Below are 18,706 nucleotides of genomic sequence, written 5' to 3'. Positions count from 1 at the left end.
CCACGTGACAATAGACAGCATTACCCGGATGTTTATGTATTAAAGAAAATTTTATAAATTAGACTGACCGATTTTAAGCCAGCGGTCGATGGAGCTGTTGACAGCTGCGTTCTGGTATCAGGCATAGAATATTAATTAATAATTAAGAAAAATTTAACCTCAAACTTCCAGATCAGAAAGCCCTTTTCGCGAGTGCGCACTTGAATGTCCGCGCTGTAGGAATCACGTGCATTGGGAGGGACTTACGATGGCGCCTCGTATTCCTCTCCTGTTGTTGAGCACCTTCGCATTTTCTCTCTCTCAGTACACACCAGACTGGGTAAGTGCTTATTTAATTAACTACATGCCTGATGTTTGCTTTTTAATTAGGACTCCATCTTTGTGTGTTTTTGATCGTATCATACATTAATATCTGCATGCATGGTGCAGGAATCTCTGGACAAAAGGCCTATACCGTGAGCTACGTTTGTGTCCTAGTTTACTGTGTTTTCTATATATATAGCTGGTGTTGTTTTATGATAGCCTCGTACCAGACCCTCTCGCGCGTCGTGCCCGGTTCCCGGGCACGACGCGCGAGAGGGTCTGGTACGAGGCTATTTTATGACTAGAGAATGGTATGATGATGTGAAGTTTGGCCTGATGATATCCTACGGGATTTATTCTGTGCCGGCGTGGGCTCCTGTGGGAAAGTACGAAGAGTGGTATTGGCACTCGCTCAATAGTAAAGGCAGTCTGACCCAGTAATGGCATCACAGTAATTAATTAAATTATAGAAATATAAAATTAATAAAGTACATAAATATTTAACGTTTATAAATATACTTATTAGTAATAGTAATAAATATTTTTAATATTAAATACTACTAATGACAGCAAACATAATAAGATAATTGCAATAATTGACTTAGTGCAATATTTAAGTGTACATTCTAGACTAGACTACAAGTACAGACATTTTTCTAATCTACTGCAACAACTTATTTGTTCTCTTCTTGCTGTTTGTTGATTTTCTGTTTGTTGAAATACAGAGTTGAAATATAAATGTTATAACATATAAATGTTATAACAATTTTATTGTTATAAAGCACTGTTTAATTTAATTAAGTTAATTGTTTTCATGGAAGTCGTGTTTCGATGCTTTTCTTTCTACGTAGAAACATACGGAGAGAATCTCAAGTACGAAGACTTTCTACCAATGCTTACAGGTTGATTAACACACAATCATATTTCTACGTCTTGATTGATATTCACTGTCTGCAGGAGAACTATTTGATGCTGATGAATGGGCAGATATCTTTTACAGAGCTGGTCTCAGGTATTTTGTACCTCTCTCTAAGTAAGCAGGCAACATTGAATTGTTACTATCAAATTACTTTACGTTAATTCGGATTTTGTAGACATTGTGATGGTTACACACTCTGGCCAAGTAAGACAAGTTGGGGCTGGTTAGTAACTCGATATCCATTGAGTCGATCATTGGTAGCGCATTCTCTAATTACTGGAACTCAGTAGACACTGGTCCTCACCGAGATATTATTGGGGAGTTGACTACTGCCTTGAGAGCGAAGGGACTTCACGCTGGAGTGTACTTTAGTCTCTACGAATGGTTTGTGTTTAGCTGTCTGTAACATATCTGTACAGTAGTTGCACGTAAAGCAGAAACCGATTGTCTATTCATTGAAGTGTGTGATATGTATGCTACAGTTAGCTAATTATCTTAATTATCTTAATTGCATTTTATTGAGAAACTATTTGCACCAGGCTATTAGGGATTTGTTTGTTACACGTGTGTATATTATATATTGTCGTATTTACTGTTGTAGGTACCATCCTCTTTATGTTGGCCCACAGCCAGAGTTGTATGTCAGAGAGGTAATTTTTTTATCATTATTCTTTTTATTTGTCATTACCGGTAATGTCATTTCATATGCATTGACAATAACGTTTTGTGCTTTGATGAATTAATTAATTAATTGATAAACTTGTAGTCTGTTTGGGATCATAGGTTATGACACCACAGCTGATGGAAATAATTTACAACTATAAACCGGACATATTGTGGACAGACGGAGAGTAGTATTTTTAATAAAATTTACTTAGGCCATTACTGTACATTGTTATAATAAATAGGGAAAAACCTTCCTCCTTTTGGAATTCAACTTACTTTCTCGCTTGGCTCTACAATGAATCAGTTACTTCATACTCGATCGTTACACCGCTTACACACCATACTTAAATTGAAATTTGTGTTATTTAAGTATAGCCTGTTAGAGAGAAGACTGTAGTAAATGATCGTTGGGGTTCGGACTGCAGAGGAAAACATGGCGGATTTTACACTGAGGAATACAGTTCACAAACAGTTGCTGATCACAAGTGGGAAGAAAACAGCGGCATTGATATCCACAGTTACGGTAGTTAGTCATAAAATAAGACACTTTTGTAAATGTAGTATATATATATATATATATATATATATATATATATATATATATATATATATATATGTTTGCTGCTGATGTTCATTAGGGTACAATCGGAATACTCCATCGGATAAGTACTATACTGCTTCCTATTTGATTGATCTTCTCACGAAGACGGTTGCCTATGGAGGTTCGTGTTTGAAAGGCACACAGCAGAAATGAGTATCATAATGAATTGTTGGCATGCAGGCAATTTGTGTCTGAAAGTCGGCATCAATTTTGATGGTAAAATACCAAACATCATGGCAGAACGTTTGCTGCAGATAGGAGCTTGGCTAGATGTCAATGGTGAAGGCATTTACAACACAACCACGTGGAAAGTACCAGACGTAAGACAAATTTAATTATAAATTTCTAATTTAGTGATTTCGCGAGTGAAGATTCTTCTGGATTGCTACAGGCACAGGTGCTTGTCAATTTGAGTCATATGGTTGTATTCAATAATACTGACATCGTAAATGGTCAGGTGACTCCTGGCAACAATACATCAAATATCAAATATTTGGGTACATTTGAAACTGATGATGAATGTTTAAAAAGGTACTTTATTGTTGTGGTATAATTCATGTACATTTAATTAAAAGTTAGCTTAATAAATAAATGAGATAGTCTTCTGCTTGTTCTAGTTGTGAGAGTGATTATTGGTGTAACTCATTCACTTGGGTTCAGAGTGCTGATGATGCTTCTAAACATCAGTGCTTTGGTCGAACTGATCTCTACTGGCATCCAAATTCAGAAGAAGGCCACGTGAGTGGACACAGAGATTCGATCACAATTCGCTACACTGCTAGCAAACTTCAGAGCAGTATGTTTTAGTAGTGTTGTGTTGCAATAGTAGTCCACTATTTACTATACACACACTCACACACACACACACACACACACACACACACACACACACACACACACACACACACACACACACACACACACACACACACACATTGAATGTTTTATCACTGTATTAGTCAATTCACGTCTAAGTAAAATTGTTACCTTGGTATATGATTTCTATATATACTGCTATACTATAATAGAGACTGTCTATGCAATCATCACCGACTGGCCCACAGGCAGTACATTGAATCTCACCAGCCCTATTCCCAGCCAATCCACTGCAGTCTCCATTCTTGGTTATGAAGGATCGTTGAAGTGGTCAGGTAAGAGATGGTTAATCTCTAACAGTTTGAGCATTAGCAATGCTATTTGTACAATTTTTGTGAATTAGGCACTCCAGATAAGGCTGGAATGAGCATTATGTGGCCTATTTTGACAGTTAGCGAACTGCCATCGATGTATCAGTGGACTATCAAACTTACAAATGTTTCCTAGACTTAACTGTCGCAGCGCCGATGGTATATTTACGAGTCGTTTCAACTTTGCTTTAAATTCGATGAAACGCTTTTCTATTACATTATTAGATTATTATACGCAAGGTTTTGTATGCATCTACCAATTCTATTGCACCCATGGATACGTATACAAGCGATGCAACGCAAACTTATAAGGCGTTTGCAGTGTTCATAAAAATTATATTCATACGTACTTTCTATTGCTTTTATCACCGGGTACAGTAGTACCCTGTACTTTTGCGCTCCTAAAAACTTACCAAACTAGAACATTAAAAATTTTCTCTGAAAAAGAAATGAATGTAGGGATTGTACAAAAAGTAACAGAAACAAGATCTATAGATAATATGAACCAAAGCCAGACATCCTTAGTGAATCCTTTCCAACCAGTACATTTCCTACAGTTTACATTTTGAGGGTTGGAAATATTCACTAGTGATGTCTGGCTTTGGTTATATTATCTATAGATCTTGTTTCTATTACTTTTTATACAATCCCTACATTCATTTCTTTTTCAGAGAAAATTTTTTAATGTTCTAGTTTGGTAAGTTTTTAGGAGCGCAAAAGGATGTGGTTGTTGTGATGTTTGTGTACTTAGTTGTGACTGTGGTAACTGCTGTACCTTTGACCTTCCAGTGAAATAAATAACTGCATGTTGTAATAACTGTCTAAAATTCTAGATCATGTAGCGCTGCATGCATGATCATAAATCATGCAATGGAAACATAACTGTCTGTCATGTCGACGTGCTTTTGTGTTTGATGAAACCACCAGATGCTATCACCTTGTTAAACAAGAGAAAGAGTTGGATGGAAGTAGTCTCCCTGAAGCTCCACATACTCTGGAAGTTACGCTGCAGGAACACGCGTAATATCTAGCTCTTCCAAACAGCACATCGAATCTGTACCACCTTGGGACGTCCAGCATTTCTGTCAACGTGGTCTCTTCCTGGTTGCTACTGTATGTGTTTACCAAAGCAAAGCACAAAACACATGAAATGATTACCCAAACACAGAAAGACGACTCATCTTGTTTCGATCACGTCATGCAGCTCCAAGCCCTTCCAGACATCGCTCAATCTGGACTGTCTGCGGTCGCTTTAGACGTCAAAAAACAGCAAACAGCACCGAGTACGTTCGCATCCATCCAGTACGTTTGCATTCAGTCTCCGTTGTGACACGAGCGCACAACGCTAGATCGTACGACGTCGATCATGGCTGCATGAAATCGAAGCCTGTCGACGTCAACGTTTCCGCGGCCGCGTTTAATCGCTGCTGTAAACATGCAGATTTCACAAACAGCAACGACTCTAGCTGTAGTCTTCGAGTTGTTCTCTACGAAACAAGAGAAGCTAATTGAGATAGGATTGCACTGCGTGCATACCAGTCTCGTCTTTAGTGAAACGTTTAAGAAACAAAATTCGGTCTTTAGATAGCCGATTTCTGGCTACGCGGCACACAGCGACATCAAAGGCCGTTCACCAGACACGGCCGTTTCGCCTGCGCAACTTAGTTTGCACGTGCTCAGTCACGTGGAATTGCGCGATCGCCAACATACCATCACTTCCTGTGAAACGTTTTCCGTTCTTTCTTCTATGTCTGAATGACAATAAGCGAACAACGTGCAAGAAAGTAAGTGCAGACGTTCATACCATAACTCTATAGATTGTAAGTCTCATAGCACGTTTCTAAATGAGTCACACTTTCATGATAACTACAGAGGTCGTTTTCACTGTTATCTCACATCTCCGGGTTTTTGCAGATATAACAATGATCGCAAACAAGACTCATGTGAGACACCACAGCCACCGTCGCTCGGCTTTTGTGTACGCCTCGTAGAAATAACGATACAGTTGCGAGTCTTTTGACACGTGACTTGGCTCCTAGCTGCCTGAAAATGTGGAAAGCTGAGACTGAACTCGTCTACAAGGGTGCTTCCACCTTGTTTCTCGATGCAAAAAGTGCAGCTACTTTATCCAAACGCAGGGCAACGGCCAACCGATGAGAAAACAAGAAGAACGGAGATCATGCATGAGACATCGTCGTCGACATGCACGAACCTCTCTGCTGGGGAACAACAGTATGAAACACGTCATACAGCCGACGATTGCAAACACAGACACATGCTGCCACTCACGTCTGCAAGCCATATGAAGGAATTGACAGCGAGGACAGGCTAGCGAACACATGTACACAAGACTAGATGGTCTCCTGGAGAACTTAATTTGCAAGGATCGACTGCAGGTTTGTACGAGCGACGACCTAATCAACGTCAGAGACAGGGAACGCGGACAAATAAGTTATGGTGACACAAGAACGGAAACATGGTCATTTTATACTAAAATAGCACTAGAATATGACAAGATGGCCTAGGTCACGTGCCTAGAGATATTATTCTTAGCAACTTGGGATATAAGTAAAATCGTATCTATGGTAAAATAAACTTTGCCACAAAAACTTGCTAATGGTGTACCAACACCGGTTCCTTGAATTTGAATGGTACACGTGTAGCAGTTCTTTACCTCATCATTCTCTCATGCCCTTTCCTTACTCCATACACTACTTAAGACGTATACAGAAACAGTTAACCAGTATACAAGTGCTGTCAGTCTAGTCTATGGATATGGCACATCACATCCTTTCCGTACGAGAGCTTCGCAGGTTATGTGCCCCCAGGTTCAATCGAGAGGATGTCAGTACAAATGTCTAGACCACAAAAACAGGATTCTCCAATTGTACAAGACAGATGTTGGAGCAGATAATGTTTCTGTGCATCCTACCAATTTCTGTGTATCCTACCAATTTCTGTGTCCGCTGCCATCTAGTGATGCATTGATTTACAAAGAGGCAAGGAGCCTCTATTCTTGTACCTTTCTGCAGAGAGTGGATGGTATACTCAGAAAACTGCAACACCTGCTGTAGTTGTCAGCAACAGAAGAAAGAAGGAAGACCACCCAAAAATTGAAAAAAGAATCAGCTTGTTCTCACAGGTCAGTCAGCAATCAAATTGACTGACCTAATCCAACAAATAGAAACAGTAGCACCAGAAGCCCTATGTTCAGAAGACTTTATTCAAGCAATCCAACTATCTCATTTCATCCAATTTGAGTCAGTTCTGTACCTGTTTGACTCGTTCAAGTGCACCCTGTGTGAAAAGTTGTCAACATCCCAGTTGAACTCCAATGCAACCATTTAATGTGCAAGAAGTGTGCCATTCAACGTTTGCATCAGTCTCCCTTGTATGACTGTTCCCAGTGCCAGCAGCTATAAGAAGCACATCAAGAGCCCACCACTAGCATTACTGCAGTAGAGATGGTCATGCCACAGGTCACACGGCATCGGCCAATAGTCAAAAAGCGAAAGGCAGAAACTACAATTGGCATCTTTGATAGCGGTAGAGGTCTGTAGAATGCGCTGTGAGTAAGAATAAAAACAAACAAACAAACCTGACTCCGCCATCTTTGGGTCTCGATTCTTCTATTACGGCGAGGCGTACAACGGTAGGATCTCCCACGAACTGAATTCTAGTAAGCACAAATAACTGGATTACAGCGAAAGTCCTCGCAAAACCCGGAGAATGCGGCAAAACAGGAGGACGAGAAATGTGTCGTTTCACATGCTACAAAGGCCTTCGAGATTTTCAGAGATCTTCTTCAGATAGCGACACTACCCGATTGTGTGGTCATACCCTAAAAGACAGCCTACGCTTTCTGCAGTATCTGTGTGCAAACGCCGATTCACGTCACTTGAGCAAAACCCGGTCATTTTTAACTGAGCATGCGCAACAACTAAGTTGCGCGGCCTCGCATAGTTGAAACGGACGTGCAGACCCCATTTCGCCGGGGAGGCCGCGGCGGAAAGGGGTCTGGCTACGCGAGACTAGCTACGCCACTGGCTTCGCTGTGTGAAGCCACGCCTCGCTTCTATAGAACAATCATGCATTGCTGTTGTATGGAAGTGAATGAGAGTAGGGCGCCTTCAAAACTACGGCATCGAAAGCAGAGAAGAAAACTATAGACGCTGCATATGGCATCGAAAGCAGAGGAGAATTGGTTCGGCATAAATAACGCACGTTAGCTAAAGAACTGCGATAAGGGCGTACACTCACTGACCTAGTACGATGCCGAGTAGTTTCTATTTTCTAGAAGACCTACAAAGACACAACGAGTAAACTTATGTCGATCATTGAAATTGAATTAGAACTTCCGTTTCCGACAGTTTTCTAGTTTCTGCTACACGATGTACCCACATCCAAAGACGTTCGTGCAATAAGACACCGTTATGACATGTATGCGTCTTTACGTCCGATGACGTCCAATACTGTTCCACATTTGTGAAAACATATTACATTCACGCAGTACATGATACTCTAGACTAATGTATGCATGCATGTACAAAAATTGCATCAGTTACTGCTGTTTCTCATAAGCACTCGACTGCTAGCGCATCACTAACATTTGCACGGTCTACAGGAACATTTCGTTGCATAGGGCACATGATATGTTATCTTCTTAGTCAAACCACTCGAACTTTTCTTGCATACAACTGTGTGCGGTCTGGTCAACATGGGCGCGCCAGTGCAGCGGGTACACGTGCTCTCCACACTTTGTAGTGCGTCTCGAACCGTCCGAAAGCTTGATCGGTAAACTGATATGTGGCTAGTGCAATCTCCATGACAAAGCTAAAGAGTGATTTAACAAGAACACAATAAGTTAAAGCGTATATACACTGCAAAGAGATATGATCTAGCAAACGTTCCGCATGCATGCTTTTAATCGATATTAGGTACTTGAGACAATGAAAAACTTACATTAGTAGAGACAAAAAAAGCGCAGACGCCTGTCCCTAAAGTAATGCGATGACTCTTGAGAGAACAAGCAGACGACCTTGCATGGAAAATGCTCCTGCCGGAGGTGTTGGTAGAGTTTTGGCACAGCTTTGTCATGTTCGCTTCTAAATTGGCAACGTGCACTTGGCGAGCAGGTTTGGACATCTCATTCTTACTAACTAGTTGAGGGAGGAATGATTTCTTGAACTTCTCCGGTGATCGAAGACGTGAAACTGTTTGGCTGGTCACCACATCGCCTAAATCTTTTAGGCTCGCTCTTGTTGTCCTTGATCGAAATGAGGAACTCTCTCGACCAGTAGAAGAACACAATAGAACTAGATCAGAAATTATAAGCCACAATTTGACGTCCATCAACATCTTGAATACAGTAGATTTGATATCAACTATCAAACGATTGTAGCTGCTTGCTACTAGATGACGGTGAAGAGTTCACTACCCTCTCTTATAGAGCAGTTGACCATGAAGTACGCAGCTGACGGCAGATATATGTTCAAAACACAGGGGTCCATTTACGCAGGCTTGCGGTTCGGATCGGATTTACCTTTAATTAATTAAATAGTCGACCCTTCACCATGACACGGGAAATGCATTAGTCTAATGTTCTAGAACGTCAGTGGTTTGAGGTTGCACTGTTCGTAACCATTGCATTATTGCGATACAAAGTTCATTAAACCACAAGCGAGATTGTTGTTACTATGCAACGTGTAGTTTTGTCTTCTAGCTAGCCGGCTAGCCATGCTAACTGTATACACAAGCAGAGTCTAGTCTGAAGACATAAATCACATATTAACTAATAAAAGATTATAAAATGTAAGCCCAACTATAAATGTATACATACATATATAGATAAGCAATATTACAGTCGAGTGATCGGGTATTAGAAGACGCACCTTACATAATTATTAGTTCCAGGTGACCACCAGCATTTATCCATTTTGCCAAATTGACTTCCGGACCAGAGGGAATGGTTTGATGCAAATTATGGCTTGTTTGCTTTTTCGATCTTGAATGCAGTTGAAATGTGCGTTACATTAAGTCCTTGTGTGCATGGGTGCGTGCGCGCGTGTGTGTTCTGAATGACGTCGTTGCGTGGTTTGAGGTGTCATGCAGTGGTTCAGGTTGTCGTTGACGCAAAGGAAACCGATAAACGCCAGCGTCAGTTTGAGTCCACGAGACTACACACAAGCTAACACACCAATATAAACAATTTAACATGTCTTTGTAAACCTGGTGTTAATGTAAAATGTATAGAAGGGCCTGCATGGCTACACGAGACTATACTGTTACATGCACAGTAAACTACACTCCTATGTGCATGTCACATGAGATTTCATGGCTGTGGCAACCAGTTTATAGTATTTTGTAAACGTCAAAAAGGATGTCTTCTACTAGAGCTAAAGTGATTTGCCGGATGTAACAATGCGCAATTGCACTATTCACTACGCACAAAACAGTTCAATCGTAGTTGATTCCTTACCTTCGTCGGATCTTCATAGTCTCATATATCACTAGGTAACTTCGCCGTCAGATCCCTTCACCGGACGAACTTCGCCAGACTTGCCGGAGGGAAAGTCTGGCCCCGGCGCGAGGATCGGAGCCCAGGTATGCGCATGCGTGAGCCGTACCGTGCTGCAGGAGACGGTCATCAGACCGGAACTCCGACCCATCCGGGGATTTTCTTAAAATCACCAGTCCAAGCACGGTACACTGTACCAACTATCATCTCCTACCTGACGATGTGTGGCATTTCCAAGCACCGTACGTAAGAGGCTGATGCGGGCGAAACAGCTGCCGTTTATGTTGCGTTTATTATAAAGTTGTGTTAACCATTTACTAGGTTAGTAGTGCACACGCCGACCGTTAATTACACGAGTGACTGCGAAAATTCTGCTAAACTGCTGCCAGAGATTCTTATGTACGACTCAAACGCTGTACTCTTCCACCTTCCAAGGACTTTGATTGTGGAATCGTCCAACCCTCTTGCCTTCGCTGTCGTCGCTGCGCCAATGCAGAAGCTGTGGCCTGTAAAGCCTGTGCAGTCACGTCCGGCTTCTGTGAGCGCCCGCTGAACTTCTCGGACCAGCCTATTGCGCGAGAGTGACGAGCCATCGTCGTAGAGAAATAAGGGGCCTTGCGCGTTCCTCGGAGCGCCATGTAGCTCAGCAGAGCAGCCACTGGGCAAATTTCTTGTCTCGATTGACCCAAAAGATGTTTACACATTGACGGAACGGGTCTGTTTTCGATTGCTTTAGGTGAATGCGCACCACAGACGGAGTGACATGTGAGTCGATGCTGACGTCTTGTGGGAGCCAGGTGAACATAGGCGTCGAATGCTGCTACGGAGCTCACGGTAAACTCTCCGGTTCGCATAAAGCCAAAGAATCCCGTGCAGACTGCAGCCCATAGCATTGCTGCGTCGTAAAATGGTGATCTTTTTGCCCACACATCTTTCAAAATTCTCAATTCTGCCGGTGTAATAGGCAAGCGCTTGTCGACCTTCAGACGCGGTCTCTGCTGACGTCGAATTCCTTTCAAGACATAAGCTAGTTGTGGGAGAGTGGCGGTGAATGGGTCGCCCAAACCCGCCTGGATCTGTAGGTGGCGCACTGCTGACAGGTAGCTTTTGATAGTTTGTGAGAGAGACCTTCTTCGGCTAGGTGTGAGACAGACAAACATAGGCGGTGCTCGGATGTGGAAAGAGGCATGAAGGAAAAACCATTGCAGAATTTTAGATACCGTGCTTGACCGGACGCGTATGCTTTCCTGGTAGAATCAGCTAAGCCTGACGCAAAGAAACGGCAAGCCGACGTCTCCAGGTGTGCGAGCTCCAGTCTAGATGGGGAGACAACAGCAGCTCCAGAAACTGTAGTGGAATGGCCGCTGGCTGCTCGTTGAGCTGCAACGACAGACATTGATTCTTAGGCATACTGTCTCGTGACAGGGCGTCCGCCGCTACGTTAGAGACACCCGGTATGTGAGTCGAGACCCACGTAAAAGAGTAAAAGGCTGCTACAAAGTGCAACACCCTCAGCAATTGCATGACGATCTTATCTCGGCTAGACGATTTAGCAAGAGCCGACACCACAGTCTGATTGTCACATAGAAACAGCACTATTTCGCCGCCCCAAACTTTTCCCCATGTAGCGCTTGCTAGTAGAATTGGTAGCAGTTCTTTCGGTGCGATGCTGATTTCCTCCCATTCGCGTGACCATTTCGACTGAAACCAGTTGCACCGCCAAATGGCTCCGCATCCCCACGAGCCTGATGCGTCCGAGGTAAGCTGGATCGCTGGTGGCCGTGAAACCAAAGTGTTGATAATGCTTTTTCCGTTCCAGCTTTCAAGAAATGCGTCTCACCACCGAAGTTCCGCCCGCGCCTCGCTGTTAATACGCACCCAGTAATACAATTGCTTCACGGTACCTGCAAGATCGATTAGCCGACGCAGAAACGCTCGACCTGCTTTCACCACTGAAGTTGCGAGGTGCAGCGTACCAATCAGAGAGAGCAGCTGGCGCTTCGTGCAGGCGCGGCGTGCTAACCATTCCGCACTTGTGGATTTTACTTTCTGCAGCTTAACGGCTGGTAAGCTGATGATCCCATCCTGCGAGTCGAGCTGCAAACCCAAAAATGTCAAGCACGTTGTGGGCCCCTCGAGCTTGTTTGTAGCTACTGGCACGCCTAGCTCGTTCTATATGCTTAATGCTTTTGCAAGGTTCTCATCGCATTCCGATGATTGCGGACGTCCGAAAATAGAAAATCGTCCAAATAATGTATGCCGGCTGTTATGCCTCGGCAGGACATAATCCACATTACCGCGACTGCTACAGCAGAAAATATCTTGAGGGTCGAGCGCAAGCCAAAAGGTAAAGCTCGGTCGAGGTACACGTTGCCTTTCCACGATATTCCCAAGAGATGACGATCGTCTGGGTGAACGGGGATATGCCGATATGCGCTCTGTATATCAAGCTTTGCCATCATAGCCCCTGTTCCCAGCTCGCATATTTTCCGGGCAGCCACGTCTATACTAACGTATGAGAGGGAGCACAAGTTAGGTGCAATGCCATCGTTGACGCTCGCTGCGCGAGAGAATGACAAATCTACGATAAGGCGCCATCGACCTGGTTGGTGAGCTTTTGGAATTACCCCCATAGGGCTGATGTGAGCCTCTGCTGCTCTACGCTCGTCAGGACACGAGATACGTGCTGCCGCGCACTCTTCTTGCAAGTAACTGTCGATAACCGCGGCGTTTGCTTTTGCCGTTTTCATGTTTCTGCGGGATCGTCTTGCTTTTGCTTAGTTGTAATTGTAACCAATCCGGAATCCCCGAGACAAACCACTTACGAAGTAGCTAGCGAAAACTGTATCCGGGTGGCTCGCCAGCGCTTGACGCCACGCGCCTACCATTAACAGGGACGTCAGAACCGTGTCCAGATGACGAGATGGCACCATCGGGCGGCAGCTGTCCAAGGCTAGCAGGTCTTCGGTGTAGCGGTAGCGCGATTCTTGTACCTTGCCCCTCTCTTGGGTATTTTGCAATCGACGATAAGTGTCGAAAGAGGAGCCTGCCAAACAATGCGCTAGTCAGACCGAAGAACGCTTATTGTACGAGTTACACACTTATAGTTGCCAAGGGCCGATGAGGCTTACGTATAAGGGGGCTATTACACGCCCCAACTCAAAAAATAGAACACACATGCCACAACAATATCCTGCAAGTAAGCAATCCTATCAGCAATTACAAGCGCAAATACTAGGCACCACAATACATAGTTGGCTTATTGCCTTCCGCTGTCCTGTCCTCTGCTGGACGCTGCTGGCTTTCCAGAGGCTGTCGGTGTAGCTGTGCGTTACTCTGGGCACTCGCGCATCCTTTGGTTGCTTCGACAGCGCAAGCAAATATGCCGAAACGTGCAGTCGGGATAGCCGGCACAACTGCTAAAATTCTAATTGCGACAGATTGGCTTTGGACCATCCCATGGCCTGTCACGTCGGTATCTTGATCCGCCTCCCGACAGCGTCCTCGAAGCTGGTCCGGCTTCACGCAGACTTTGCGGTGGAGCGTCGTTCGGTTCTAACGCGCAAGAACCGGGAGCATGATCCGCTTCTAGGCAGTGAAAACACCTCGCCGTTGGCGCTTGGTTCATTGCCAAGATAGTCGCCGCAAAGAGAGGCGCGTGCAGCTGGCTCCAAGAAAGACTGCGGTTGGAAGCCGCCAACTGCCGAAAGCGCGCGTCATATAACAGCCAGCCTGTCCCACTGTGGCACTGCGCTTCGTGCGCTACAAGCCGCAAGTACGCCATCACTTCCTGCGCCCGGGCAGGGTGCTTTCGCAGAAGAATCCCGGCGTATACACTGCACCCACGTAGGCAGTGTCGTGATCTGAGGCAGGCGACGACGATTGGCTGGTTCCGCTGTAGCTTGCATGCGCCGCAGTAGCTCCAAGTTATCTGGAAGAAGCTCCGCAAAGTCCACGTACTCCTGTGCCTGGATTAGTCGAACCAGACGAGCGGGTATTGGCGTGGTTTCTTCTCCCACAATGCAAGCTTCCGCGCTAGAGCTGAGCACTGTTGCTGTCGGCGCCACCGCCTCGACGTTGACAGACGTTGATAGGCTTGGCCCTAACGATGGCACAGTCGATGGCTGCATTAAAGAAACGCCGTGAATGGCGGATGCTGCTGGTAGCGCTCCAAGCGTCTGTTCTGCAACAGCGAACGACGAAACATTTTATATGTAACTGCAAGCACATGCATGCTGTCTTGATAACTTATTCTTATGTCCTGCGCTGCTACGCTGCCCGGCGTTGGTGCCTATAGTAGGCTGCAGTTTATGAATTATTTCCCTAGCTCCGAACGTACCCGAGGCAGTTTGAGATTGAGAGGCGAGTTTCTCTTGATCTTTTTTCAGAGCAGCCCGAGCAGCCTCTTTGACCGTCTCTGCCATCAGGCCCTTAAGTTCAGCCAAGGACATGGTCACCGACGGGCTATCCTGGTCTTCCATCACAATTTTTGGAGCGTTGACAACAAATTTTTCTGAAGCGTTGACGCTTGCAATTGCTACAATGACGGCAACACGCCTGCAGTGCCAAGTATATAGTACTTCGCGCGGATAACTCCGCCCTTAGCTACAACGCGCACGCATCCGGGGTGGAATCAACTCTGTCTAACGTTGCTAAACAACATACAAGCTCTATGACGTGTGGCAGCACGCACGCTTGCATCATGACGTATGTGAGAAGGAGCTGGGAGATACGGAAAACTGTGTTGCAGCAAAAAGTAACAAGAGTGAGAAGTGATGTGAACTCAAAATCGTGTAGCTTGACGCTAGGTAAAGTATAGCACAATTAATTAATTGATATTAACCAGAGTATTCAAAAAATGGCCCCAAGCTCATATTTTGTACCTCCCTGGAGCTGTCATTCGCGCAGTTTCGATTTTAGTCTAATTTCTCGCTCTTTGCTGAAAAAATAAAATTAGTTAGTTAGCGAGTGCCAAGTAGATGAAATCTCTGAGCAGAAAACAAATGTTGGGATGCATAGTGAAAGACTCTAATCGTGCAATAAATCAAGAAGACAGATGTCATGCATCTTTGTGATGGTACATATAGTCTCTATCTACATCATAATCAACCATTGTACGTCACGATTCCAAACGCGAGATGTTGACTAAACCCCGGATATAACAGGATGGATACTTATGTGAGTAAATTTGTTTTCAAAACTTAACGTTTATTGGTTTAGTTCAATTACTGCGCTCTCGTTTTCCAAGAAAAAGTACTATGCATTCCAAATTTTATGACGATCGATTTAGTAGCGGCCGATTGCAAACAGAGAAGAATGCGTTTGCAATTAATTATCTATGAGATTCATCCAGACCATACCAAGCAAAATTATGAGCAGCAAAGATGCAACCTTGTAGATCTGTTGACAACACTCAGATCAAGGCACCTACCTATATATATATATATATATATATATATATATATATATATATATATATATATATATATATATGCTGTTTAGTCACCATGCAGTTTACGCTCTATAGAGACTAATTGTCACGCTAGGCATACGTAAATTTAAAGAAGGTAACTAGAGGTCAATAGACGGCGGTCGTTGCCGAGACTTTGCGGACACGGACGTTAGCTACGAGTATACAGTAGCTCAAGACGTAACTGCTTCGTTAGTATATGGCGACTATCACATGACAATTCCGTCTTTTGGTTTTCTTCTTTCAACTGTGGAAATAGTTCTGTTGCCGATTTTCTTTATTGGCCAATTGCTCGTTTCAATATCTATAGGTCTAGTCTACTCGCTGTTGACTGAGAACTGTCTGTTCTGCCGTTGTTGATGGATGAAGGTGACGATGAAGACGTAAGATGCGCTCCAGTACTCTCAGACAAACGTCAGTCGTTGCACTGTCCACTTTGTTGTTGTGTTTATTCGTCTGAAACTGCCAGATGGCAACACATCCATCTGGAACACATCTCTCGTCTCAATTTTCCGTCGTTGTCTTTTTCGCGTAAATGTGGACGGAACCTATGCTCTGTTGTGGCTTTTACCATTCACCACACTGAAAGGTTTGTCGTCGTTCGCAGGACTTAGCTAAACTTAAACTTAGCTAGAGATCTTATCCATGTCATCTGTTCGTGATCTTGCATGGAAGCTGTCCATTCGTCTTGGCGTCGTGGTGCTCTCCATGCAGTCTTCTTGAACAGCCTATGTTGGCAGTTGCAATTCTTCTCGTGACTTGGCTATATGTACTCTGCTTGTCAACTAATCACCAAGATTTTGGTACGTCTTGGTTTCTATACTGATGTCTTATCTCATTTGGTGTTCTCTGGAGAATCGCAATGTTGTGCACATCTGAATGGCAATTTAAGTCTTCTCTCATCTACTACTATTTAGTAACTACTTCACTTGATGTACCCAACGTTCACTTCAACAGGCTTTATAGATACTGCTATAATTGCAAGCAAACGTTATAGTAAACCTTCTTAGCATAATTAGCAGGCACTTATATTCCCATTGTAACCCAAAGAACTGTATACATACATATACCAAGTATGATTTAGGAAAGGTGTATTTTCATTAGGCTACCTTCGTTTATAATTAATGGAGTAGGTTGTGCTTTCGCACTCCTAAAATCTTACCAAACTAGAATTCTAAAAACTTTTTTTCGAAAAAAGAAATAGCTGTAGGGATTGTATAAAAAGTAATAGAAACAAGATCTATAGATAATATGAACCAAAGCCAGACATCATTAGTGAATCCTTCCAACCTCCACATTCCCTACATTTTACATTTAGAGGGTTGCAAGGATTCACTAAATTATTGATGTCTGGGTTTGGTTCATATTATCTAAATCTAGTCAAGTATTGCAAACATTATGTTTCTTTCTCTGCTAACAGGTGGCTGAGCACGTGTGCTTCTGAAAATATATTCAGAGTGTTTAAGCTTGCACATCCTCTCTCACATAAATGCACACCTTTCTCACCTTGCATTGTATAACACCTACCCCTACCCAGCGAGTTGCAGTTAGTGATCCTTCCTGATCTAGCAGTGAGATGACTCTAGCGATGTCATTTATACCAACACCTTCAAACAACTCTCTGCCTCTTCCCTCGGTTTCTGCCATTCTGAATGTCGAGCAACACTGTCAAATCTACAACAACTGAATAAGTTTCTTAATCTAACACACAAACAAGACAACACAAGAGTACTGAATTAATCCTGATTGTCATTAATCATAAAAGATCTTACTAGTTGTACACGGTATCCGTAGGCGCCTCGCGTTGGTGGGTACCACGTCCAACGGAGTTTTCTGACCGTTTACTGAAACGCCGCGTCCTAGCTAGACAATACGTATTTGTTGAAACCATAGCTGTCATGGAAGCGAACATGCAAACTTTCTAGTAGTTTAGATTACGTATGTAGGTCTGGTATTATATATTAATATATATATATATATATATATATATATATATATATAGGTAGTCGTCGTTTCGCGATCGCGATCAAGACGATTGAAATGCAGTATAAGTATGCTCTCGGTAACGTTGTAACGATCGACAGTGGTATGGTATTTACTGACATAGAAATTGATATCGGCAGACATTGACTATCAACAGTGTTAGATGCAGCACAGTGTAGTAAAGGATTTATCGTAGTACGGGACGTGTGAATAGTTGACTGTAGGTGGCATTCAACTCCTGAAGGTGTTTGTTGGTTGTCAAGTACACATAATCCCTAGCTACAATACAAAAGGATGGGGCGACGGAAGTTCATGAAGATTTTTCGTCGCCGTTTGCTCACTTGAATAAATCGTTCTTAGACTCATCTGTAGTCGGACACGGAAACGATTTTTTAAGGTAGGTCCTATCATGAAACGTGGTCGTGGGGAGGAGAAATTTGAGATTTGTGTACACACACACACACACACACACACACACACACACACACACACACACACACACACACACACACACACACACACACACACACCAAGAGCTCGATGGAGAGCCATATAGGACCACGCCCCTTTCTGTTGTGCGACCCGGATTAGAAGCCTCGCTACGCTCGGCAATAATAAACTCCTTCCTGCATGGTGCTTAATTAAATAGAGGCTTAACTGCTACCTTTACTGCTTTCAAAATAGTTACTGTGATATACTTCAGTAGACTATAGCCACATGCTGACTGAAACCAGTTGTGCAATTCCTACGTTAATTAATTAATTAATGACAAAGTTTGCCGTGCGTGTTTGACTCATAATTAAGGCCTTGTCAACTATGGTTTTATACACACAATGAGTTCCGTGCTTTCAGTATGCTTGCATGGTCATTTGTGATGTTCTAGCTAACCAATGTCGTAAACTATTGAGGACACTAATAAAAATTGGCAAGCACTGTGACCCCTTAGTACACCACAGACAAATAACAAGCACTAAACGAATGTTTCAAAATTCTTGCTCACTAATAGACTGTCATATATGGCACCTACTCGTGATCGAGCACTAAAACCTGCCACCTCTGT

The 18,706-nt window shown here is 43.4% G+C and overlaps 1 protein-coding gene and 1 long non-coding RNA gene across 4 annotated transcripts; one reads left to right on the top strand and one right to left on the bottom strand.

The window, feature by feature from the left end:
- Positions 1–223: 223 nt before the first annotated feature.
- Positions 224–3,962, top strand: LOC134179268 (tissue alpha-L-fucosidase-like). Its single transcript, XM_062646127.1, has 15 exons — positions 224–319; positions 1,155–1,205; positions 1,261–1,336; positions 1,398–1,445; positions 1,510–1,606; positions 1,824–1,872; positions 2,006–2,073; positions 2,131–2,191; positions 2,264–2,411; positions 2,527–2,610; positions 2,670–2,809; positions 2,881–3,020; positions 3,107–3,285; positions 3,518–3,640; positions 3,709–3,962. Exons 1-15 carry the CDS (start codon positions 248–250, stop codon positions 3,810–3,812), a joined length of 1,440 nt encoding a protein of 479 aa, XP_062502111.1. The 5' UTR covers positions 224–247; the 3' UTR covers positions 3,813–3,962.
- A 2,071-nt stretch (positions 3,963–6,033) lies between these two features.
- Positions 6,034–7,596, bottom strand: LOC134179977 (uncharacterized). 3 transcript variants are annotated; one of them, XR_009969916.1, is made up of 3 exons: positions 6,950–7,596; positions 6,609–6,880; positions 6,034–6,534 (listed from the first exon to the last, which is right to left on the bottom strand). It is a non-coding gene; the product is annotated as an uncharacterized LOC134179977 (long non-coding RNA). The 3 variants fall into 3 exon arrangements; XR_009969917.1 differs by having other exon boundaries at positions 6,628–6,880; XR_009969918.1 differs by having other exon boundaries at positions 6,034–6,880; positions 6,950–7,211; positions 7,275–7,596.
- Between the last annotated feature and the right edge of the window lie 11,110 nt (positions 7,597–18,706).

Source organism: Corticium candelabrum, chromosome 5, assembly GCF_963422355.1.
Source record: "Corticium candelabrum chromosome 5, ooCorCand1.1, whole genome shotgun sequence".
NCBI classification, from domain to species: domain Eukaryota; kingdom Metazoa; phylum Porifera; class Homoscleromorpha; order Homosclerophorida; family Plakinidae; genus Corticium; species Corticium candelabrum.
Note: the sequence above shows the minus strand (reverse complement) of the source record. Positions and strands in the feature narration are given on the sequence as shown.

Excerpts from the sequence above, each read along its gene's own strand:
- LOC134179268 (XM_062646127.1), top strand. The coding sequence starts at position 248 with ATGGCGCCTCGTATTCCTCTCCTGTTGTTGAGCACCTTCGCATTTTCT. Across the intron at positions 1,446-1,509 it reads AGTAAGACAAGTTGGGGCTG|TAGACACTGGTCCTCACCGA; the intron begins GTTAGTAACTCG and ends ACTGGAACTCAG. Across the intron at positions 2,611-2,669 it reads GAAGACGGTTGCCTATGGAG|GCAATTTGTGTCTGAAAGTC; the intron begins GTTCGTGTTTGA and ends GTTGGCATGCAG.